Raw genomic sequence first — 9,516 nt, forward strand, 5'->3', positions numbered from 1 at the left:
GAATGATCACTTGAAATGGATTTGCAAGATTGGAAGTAAGCTAGCAAGTTTGAAAGATTTCTTGAAGTGTTCTTGAATGGTTGTTTTTATGATGATTAAAGCTTGTAATTGAAGCTAAAAGATGGTGAAAATGCTTGGAGATGATCAAGTATGATGTTAGGAGTATTTTGAGAGAGAATTTGGAGTGTAAGTATGAGAAAATGGAATGAAAAAATGGGGTGAAATCATAAAAATGGGATTACTTGTTATAAAGAAAAAAAAAAGATCCTTAAGTTTGTTTTTAGCTCATTAGTCATACAAGTTGTTAAATAATGGTTCCGTATGTTTTTGACTCTAAGATGGCTGCTAATAATGAATGATTAAAGGTGTATATACCAATAGTAAATACATCTAGTAGATGTGTATTGTACGAGTACGAATACGGGTACATACGAGTAGAATTGTTGATGAAAATGAATGAGAATGTAATTGTGAGCATTTTTGCTAAGTAGAAGTACTTTGATATGTGTCTTGAAGTCTTTCAAAAGTGTACTAATACATATTAATACACTACATGTATATACATCTTAACTGAGTCGTTAAGTCACCGTTAGTCGTTACATGTAAGTGTTGTTTTGAAACCTTTAAGTTAACGATCTTGTTAAATGTAATTAATCTATTGTTATAATACTTAAATAAGATGTTAAATTGTTATGTTAACATGATAACATGGTGTATGAATATATCTTAACATCATATATATATATATATGTTAAAATACTATTATAATGATAATCGTTACATATATATATATATTGTTTCGAAATCCTTAAGTTAGTAGTCTCATCTTACTTGTATAGTTCATTGTTAATATACTTAATGATATACATAATTATAATTTTATCATGTTAAATATAGCATATCAATATCTTAATACAATACATATGTATTTAGTAAGACGTTGCTATAACGATAATCGTTATGTATATCGTTTCGAGCTTCATAATTCAATATTCTCATTTTTTATGTATATCACACATTGTTAATATACTTAGTGAGATACTTACTTATCATAATCTCATGTTAACCATATATATGTCCATATATATATATATCATCATGTCGTTTTTACAAGTTTTAACGTTCGTGAATTGCCGGTCAACTTGGGTGGTCAATTGTCTACACGAACTCATTTCAAATAATCAAGTCTTAACAAGTTTGATTGCTTAACATGTTGGAAACATTTAATCATGCAAATATAGTTTTCATTTAATAAATAATCATGGAAAAGTTCGGGTCACTACAGTACCCACCCGTTAAATATATTTCGTCCCGAAATTTTAAGCAGTTGAAGGTGTTGACACATCTTCTGGAAGTAAGTGCGGGTAGTCCTTCTTTATCTGATCTTCACATTCCCAGGTAAACTCGGGTCCTCTACGAGCATTCTATCGAACCTTAACAATTGGTATCTTGTTTTGCTTAAGCCTTTTAACCTCACGATCCATTATTTCGACGGGTTCTTCGATGAATTGAAGTTTTTCATTGATTTGGATTTCGTCTAGCAGAAGAGTGAGATCTTCTTTAGCAAAACATTTCTTCAAATTTGAGACGTGGAAAGTGTTATGTACAGCCGCGAGTTGTTGAGGTAACTCAAGTCGATAAGCTACTGGTCCGACACGATCTATAATCTTGAATGGTCCAATGTACCTTGGATTTAGTTTCCCCCGTTTACCAAATCGAAGTACGCCTTTCCAAGGTGAAACCTTAAGCATGACCATCTGTTCAACTTCAAATTCTATGTCTTTTCTTTTAATGTCTGCGTAACTCTTTTGTTGACTTTGGGCGGTTTTCAACCGTTGTTGAATTTGAATGATCTTCTCTGTAGTTTCTTGAATTATCTCCGGACCCGTAATCTGTCTATCCCCCACTTCACTCCAATAAATTAGAGACCTGCACTTTCTACCATAGAGTGCTTTAAACGACGCCATCTCAATACTCGAATGGTAACTGTTGTTGTAGGAAAATTCTTCTAACGGTAGGTGTCGATCCCAGCTGTTTCCAAAGTCAATAACACATGCTCGTAGCATGTCTTCGAGAGTTTGTATAGTCCTCTCACTTTGCCCATCGGTTTGTGGATGATAGGCAGTACTCATATCTAGACGAGTTCCTAATGCTTGCTGTAATGTCTGCCAAAACCTTGAAACAAATCTGCCATCCCTAACAGAGATAATAGAGATTGGTATTCTATGTCTGGAGACAACTTCTTTCAAGTATAATCGCGCCAAATTCTCCATTTTGTCATCTTCTCTAATTGGCAGAAAATGTGCTGATATGGTAAGACTATCGACTATTACCTAAATAGTATCATAACCACTTGCAGTCCTTGGCAATTTAGTAATGAAATCCATAGTAATGATTTGGTAACCGTTTAATTATGGAGGAAAAAAATTATGATCGAGCCTCCCTTTCAAGTCAGCGCCTGGAATTAGAACAACACCTGAATTCAAAACAGAAAGAAGTGTGCAACTTGATCATTGCTGCATCGGATAGCAAACAGGCGGAACTTATTTTCGTTTATGGTCACGGTGGCACGGGCAAAACATTTCTATGGAAGGCGATTATCACCGCATTAAGAGCTGAAGGGAAAATTGTCCTAGCAGTCACCTCGTCTGGGATCGCTTCTTTACTTTTACCGTCGGACAGGACTGCCCACTCTCGGTTCAAGTTACCATTCGATCTAACTGACGAATCAGTGTGCAACGTGAAGAAGAACACTCAGCTAGAAAAATTATTCCAGGATACCGATTTAATAGTGTGGGACGAAGCTCCAATGAATGACAGACGGTGTTTCGAGGCCCTTGATAGGAGCCTCAGAGATATCCTGAACAACAACGATAAACCCTTCGGTGGTAAATCTTTCATCATTGGCGGTGATTTCAAACAAACGCTACCGGTAAAAAAATGGAACTAAATCTGATTTTCTAGGTGCCTGCATTACAAACTCATACGTGTGGCAACATTTCAAAGTCTTTGTATTGACTGAGAATATGGAGCTACTACAGTCTTCTTTGACACTAGCACAGAAATAACAAAACGCTAAATTTTCCGAGTGGCTATTAAGTATTGGAAACGGTCAGGCAGGTGTACCTGATGGTGATGACCCACGAGACGCTCGGTGGATACATATTCCAGAAAAGTTTTCTATCCCCGACGATGAAGACGGCTTATCAAAGCTTATATCCTTTATCTATCCTGTTGAATCATTGCAGAACCCGACTGCATCAGAACTTCAGCAAAAAGCCATTGTTTGCCCCAAAAATGATGTAGCAGATTCCATTAACAACATAATTGTCGAGATGGTTAGCGGTCCAGTAACAACGTACAGTAGTTACGATACTGCTACACCTCACGGCAACGGCGGTGGTGAATCTGAAATGCTAAATCCAGCCGAATACCTAAACACGCTCAACTACCCGGGTTTGCCACCACATTCATTGAGTGTGAAGGCAGGCGTCCCTGCAATTCTGTTGCGAAATATTAACGTTACTGGCGGTCTTTGTAATGGGACAAGAATGATAATCGCGCAACTACTGTCTAAATTAATTGAAGTTGAGATAATCACCGGCACAAGGGTCGGCCAGAAGGTTTTCCTTCTAAGAATGAGCCTCAACCATAATGAACCAACACTGCCTTTTACCCTAAAAAGGCCGTAATTCCCGGTCAAAATCGCATACGCTATGACTATCAATAAAAGTCAAGGGCAGTCGCTTAATAAGATAGGAATTTACCTACCCAAACCTATTTTTAGCTACGGGCAACTATATGTTTCATTATCAAGAGCCACGTCACCGGCCGGTCTCAAAATACTCATTAAGGAAAATGAAAACCATGGCCCGAATGTGACAAAGAATATCGTCTATACAGACTTCCTGTCAACAATTAGTGACTTTCAATCAGTGCATGCGGGCCACACCAACCATGAAAGAAATTAACAGTCAACAATACGTTAGGGTGATAGTAAATAACTATGTACATATATAATACTAATAAATTTTTTTCACAGTATGGCAGAAATAACACCGTTAGCACAGCTTATCCCGGGTGACAGAAACAGAACCGTCGTGGCCAGAATTTACCGCAAATGGGTCACTTATAGCTACCGTAACCAAGCTCCGACTAGATATTGTTGAATTCTTATCGACGAAATGGTACTTCACCCTTTATAAATCTGAAACCCTTACGCTTCTAACATTGTTTATATCATGCACTTATAACCAAAAATTTAACTGTGCAGCGCTACCCTATGCTGGTCAATATACGGTACTCTGACAAGGAATTCCTTGACAATCTCATGCAGTTGAACTCGATCTATCAGATACAAAACTTCTCATGTCATGCAACAACAAGATGGGAAAAAATCCTATCGGGTCCAACAACGCTAGCTTTTGATAGGAACACGACTTTCGCCCCTGTTGTAGTTGTTGCTGGCTTTCCACATTATTACTTTCAGTTTGTTTCCTTTAATCAGCTACGCACTCGCGCTCCGACCACCACTGTACTAGTAGGTAAATCTCTATTACCAACATCCCATTATAATATCGCTTAGTGGTGGTTGTTAATACATTACTTTCCAAAACAGATTATATAGGTTGCATTGAACGACTGGAGGATCCGATCATCGTAGGAGATGTTAACCGGGCTCAGGTTATAAGGAGAACAATAGACCTTACGAACCTCAAGTAAGTTAACCATTGCACCCTTGAGTTTCAATTAATATTAAAAAATGAGGTTTTTTTATCTTCATAGTGAAATGTCCCGTTCTTATTGATTAAAAACGTTCCATATTAATTGATTTCGTTGCGAGGTTTTGACCTCTATATGAGACGTTTTTCAAAGACTGCATTCATTTTTAAAACAAACCATAACCTTTATTTCATAGATAAAGGTTTTAAAAAAACTTTACGTAGATTATCAAATAATGATAATCTAAAATATCCTGTTTACACACGACCATTACATAATGGTTTACAATACAAATATGTTACAACAAAATAAGTTTCTTGAATGCAGTTTTTACACAATATCATACAAGCATGGACTCCAAATCTCGTCCTTATTTAAGTATGCGACAGCGGAAGCTCTTAATAATCACCTGAGAATAAACATGTTTAAAACGTCAACAAAAATGTTGGTGAGTTATAGGTTTAACCTATATATATCAAATCATAATAATAGACCACAAGATTTCATATTTCAATACACATCCCATACATAGAGATAAAAATCATTCATATGGTGAACACCTGGTAACCGACATTAACAAGATGCATATATAAGAATATCCCCATCATTCCGGGACACCCTTCGGATATGATATAAATTTCGAAGTACTAAAGCATCCGGTACTTTGGATGGGGCTTGTTGGGCCCGATAGATCTATCTTTAGGATTCGCGTCAATTAGGGTGTCTGTTCCCTAATTCTTAGATTACCAGACTTAATAAAAAGGGGCATATTCGATTTCGATAATTCAACCATAGAATGTAGTTTCACGTACTTGTGTCTATTTTGTAAATCATTTATAAAACCTGCACGTATTCTCATCCCAAAAATATTAGATTTTAAAAGTGGGACTATAACTCACTTTCACAGATTTTTACTTCGTCGGGAAGTAAGACTTGGCCACTGGTTGATTCACAAACCTATAACAATATATACATATATATCAAAGTATGTTCAAAATATATTTACAACACTTTTAATATATTTTGGTGTTTTAAGTTTATTAAGTCAGCTGTCCTCGTTAGTAACCTACAACTAGTTGTCCACAGTTAGATGTACAGAAATAAATCGATAAATATTATCTTGAATCAATCCACGACCCAGTGTATACGTATCTCAGTATTGATCACAACTCAAACTATATATATTTTGGAATCAACCTCAACCCTGTATAGCTAACTCCAACATTCACATATAGAGTGTCTATGGTTATTCCGAAATATATATAGATGTGTCGACATGATAGGTCGAAACATTGTATACGTGTCTATGGTATCTCAAGATTACATAATATACAATACAAGTTGATTAAGTTATGGTTGGAATAGATTTGTTACCAATTTTCACGTAGCTAAAATGAGAAAAATTATCCAATCTTGTTTTACCCATAACTTCTTCATTTTAAATCCGTTTGAGTGAATCAAATTGCTATGGTTTCATATTGAACTCTATTTTATGAATAAAAACAGAAAAAGTATAGGTTTATAGTCGAAAAAATAAGTTACAAGTCGTTTTTGTAAAGGTAGTCATTTCAGTCGAAAGAACGACGTCTAGATGACCATTTTAGAAAACATACTTCCACTTTGAGTTTAACCATAATTTTTGGATATAGTTTCATGTTCATAATAAAAATCATTTCTTCAAAATAACAACTTTTAAATCAAAGTTTATCATAGTTTTTAATTAACTAACCCAAAACAGCCCGCGGTGTTACTACGACGGCGTAAATCCAGTTTTACGGTGTTTTTCGTGTTTCCAGGTTTTAAATCATTAAGTTAGCATATCATATATATATAGAACATGTGTTTAGTTGATTTTAAAAGTCAAGTTAGAAGGATTAACTTTTGTTTGCGAACAAGTTTAGAATTAACTAAACTATGTTCTAGTGATTACAAGTTTAAACCTTCGAATAAGATAGCTTTATATGTATGAATTGAATGATGTTATGAACATCATTACTACCTTAAGTTCCTTGGATAAACCTACTGGAAAAGAGAAATATGTATCTAGCTTCAACGGATCCTTGGATGGCTCGAAGTTCTTGAAGCAGAATCATGACACGAAAACAAGTTCAAGTAAGATCATCACTTGAAATAAGATTGTTATAGTTATAGAAATTGAACCAAAGTTTGAATATGATTATTACCTTGTATTAGATTGATAACCTACTGTAAGAAACAAAGATTTCTCGAGGTTGGATGATCACCTTACAAGATTGGAAGTGAGCTAGCAAACTTGAAAGTATTCTTGATTTTATGTAACTAGAACTTGTAGAATTTATGAAGAACACTTAGAACTTGAAGATAGAACTTGAGAGAGATCAATTAGATGAAGAAAATTGAAGAATGAAAGTGTTTGTAGGTGTTTTTGGTCGTTGGTGTATGGATTAGATATAAAGGATATGTAATTTTGTTTTCATGTAAATAAGTCATGAATGATTACTCATATTTTTGTAATTTTATGAGATATTTCATGCTAGTTGCCAAATGATGGTTCCCACATGTGTTAGGTGACTCACATGGGCTGCTAAGAGCTGATCATTGGAGTGTATATACCAATAGTACATACATCTAAAAGCTGTGTATTGTACGAGTACAAATACGGGTGCATACGAGTAGAATTGTTGATGAAACTGAACGAGGATGTAATTGTAAGCATTTTTGTTAAGTAGAAGTATGTTGATAAGTGTATTGAAGTCTTTCAAAAGTGTATAAATACATATTAAAACACTACATGTATATACATTTTAACTGAGTCGTTAAGTCATCGTTAGTCGTTACATGTAAGTGTTGTTTTGAAACCTTTAGGTTAACGATCTTGTTAAATGTTGTTAACCCAATGTTTATAATATCAAATGAGATTTTAAATTATTATATTATCATGATATTATCATGTATGAATATCTCTTAATATGATATATATACATTAAATGTCTTTACAACGATAATCGTTACATATATGTCTCGTTTAAAAATCATTAAGTTAGTAGTCTTGTTTTTACATATGTAGTTCATTGTTAATATACTTAATGATATGTTTACTTATCATAGTATCATGTTAACTATATATATATCCATATATATGTCATCATATAGTTTTTACAAGTTTTAACGTTCGTGAATCACCGGTCAACTTGGGTGGTCAATTGTCTATATGAAACATATTTCAATTAATCAAGTCTTAACAAGTTTGATTGCTTAACATGTTGGAAACCTTCTTTGTTCACTATGTGACCGAGGAATTGAACTTCTTCCAACCAAAATGCACACTTTGAAAACTTAGCGTACAATTCTTCCTTCCTCAATACTTCTAACACCTTTCTCAAATGTTCACCGTGTTCTTGGTCATTCTTTGAGTAAATAAGTATGTCATCAATGAAAACAATGACAAACTTGTCAAGGTATGGTCCACACACTCGGTTCATAAGGTCCATGAACACAGCTGGTGTATTAGTTAAACCAAACGGCATGACCATAAACTCGTAATGACCGTAACGTGTTCTGAAAGCAGTCTTTGGAATATCATCTTCTTTCACCCGCATTTGATGATACCCGGAACGTAAGTCAATCTTTGAATAAACAGACGAGCCTTGTAGTTGATCAAATAAGTCATCGATTCGTGGTAGTGGGTAGCGGTTCTTGATGGTAAGTTTGTTCAACTCTCGGTAGTCGATACACAACCTGAATGTACCATCTTTCTTCTTGACAAACAAAACAGGAGCTCCCCACGGTGATGTGCTTGGTCGAATGAAACCACGCTCTAAAAGTTCTTGTAATTGGCTTTGCAGTTCTTTCATCTCACTGGGTGCGAGTCTGTAAGGAGCACGAGCTATTGGTGCAGCTCCTGGTACAAGATCTATTTGAAATTCAACGGATCGATGTGGGGGTAATCCCGGTAATTCTTTCGGAAATACATCGGGAAATTCTTTTGCAATGGGAACATCATTGATGCTCTTTTCTTCAGTTTGTACTTTCTCGACGTGTGCTAGAACAGCATAGCAACCTTTTATTATTAGTTTTTGTGCCTTCAAATTACTAATAAGATGTAGCTTCGTGTTGCCCTTTTCTCCGTACACCATTAAGGGTTTTCCTTTTTCTCGTATAATGCGAATTGCATTTTTGTAACAAACGATCTCTGCTTTCACTTCTTTCAACCAGTCCATACCGATTATCACATCAAAACTCCCTAACTCTACTGGTATCAAATCAATCTTAAATGTTTCGCTAACCAGTTTAATTTCCCTATTCCGACATATATTATCTGCTGAAATTAATTTACCATTTGCTAATTCGAGTAAAAATTTACTATCCAAAGGTGTCAATGGACAACTTAATTTAGCACAAAAATCTCTACTCATATAGCTTCTATCCGCACCCGAATCAAATAAAACGTAAGCAGATTTATTGTCAATAAGAAACGTACCCGTAACAAGCTCCGGGTCTTCTTGTGCCTCTGCCGCATTAATATTGAAAACTCTTCCGCGGCCTTGTCCATTCGTGTTCTCCTGGTTCGGGCAATTTCTAATAATGTGGCCCGGTTTTCCACATTTATAACAAACTACATTGGCATAACTTGCTCCGACACTACTTGCTCCGCCATTACTCGTTCCGACACCATTTGTTCTTTTCATTCTGTTAACCCCTGGTCCATAGACCTCACACTTCGCCGCGCTATGACCATTTCTTTTACACTTGTTGCAAAATTTGGTGCAGAACCCCGAGTGATACTTTTCACACCTTTGGCATAGCTGCTTCTGA

The 9,516-nt window shown here is 35.4% G+C and overlaps 1 protein-coding gene across 1 annotated transcript; it reads left to right on the top strand.

Annotated features, from left to right (window-relative positions):
* The first annotated feature begins 2,413 nt into the window (after positions 1-2,413).
* On the top strand, positions 2,414-3,692 carry LOC139842813 (uncharacterized). The gene is made up of 2 exons (XM_071832918.1): positions 2,414-2,932; positions 3,117-3,692. The coding sequence occupies exons 1-2, from the start codon at positions 2,414-2,416 to the stop codon at positions 3,690-3,692; spliced, it is 1,095 nt and encodes a 364-aa protein (XP_071689019.1).
* Positions 3,693-9,516: the final 5,824 nt, after the last annotated feature.

The sequence above is a fragment of the Rutidosis leptorrhynchoides genome, chromosome 4 (assembly GCF_046630445.1).
Source record: "Rutidosis leptorrhynchoides isolate AG116_Rl617_1_P2 chromosome 4, CSIRO_AGI_Rlap_v1, whole genome shotgun sequence".
Taxonomy (NCBI): Eukaryota; Viridiplantae; Streptophyta; class Magnoliopsida; order Asterales; family Asteraceae; genus Rutidosis; species Rutidosis leptorrhynchoides.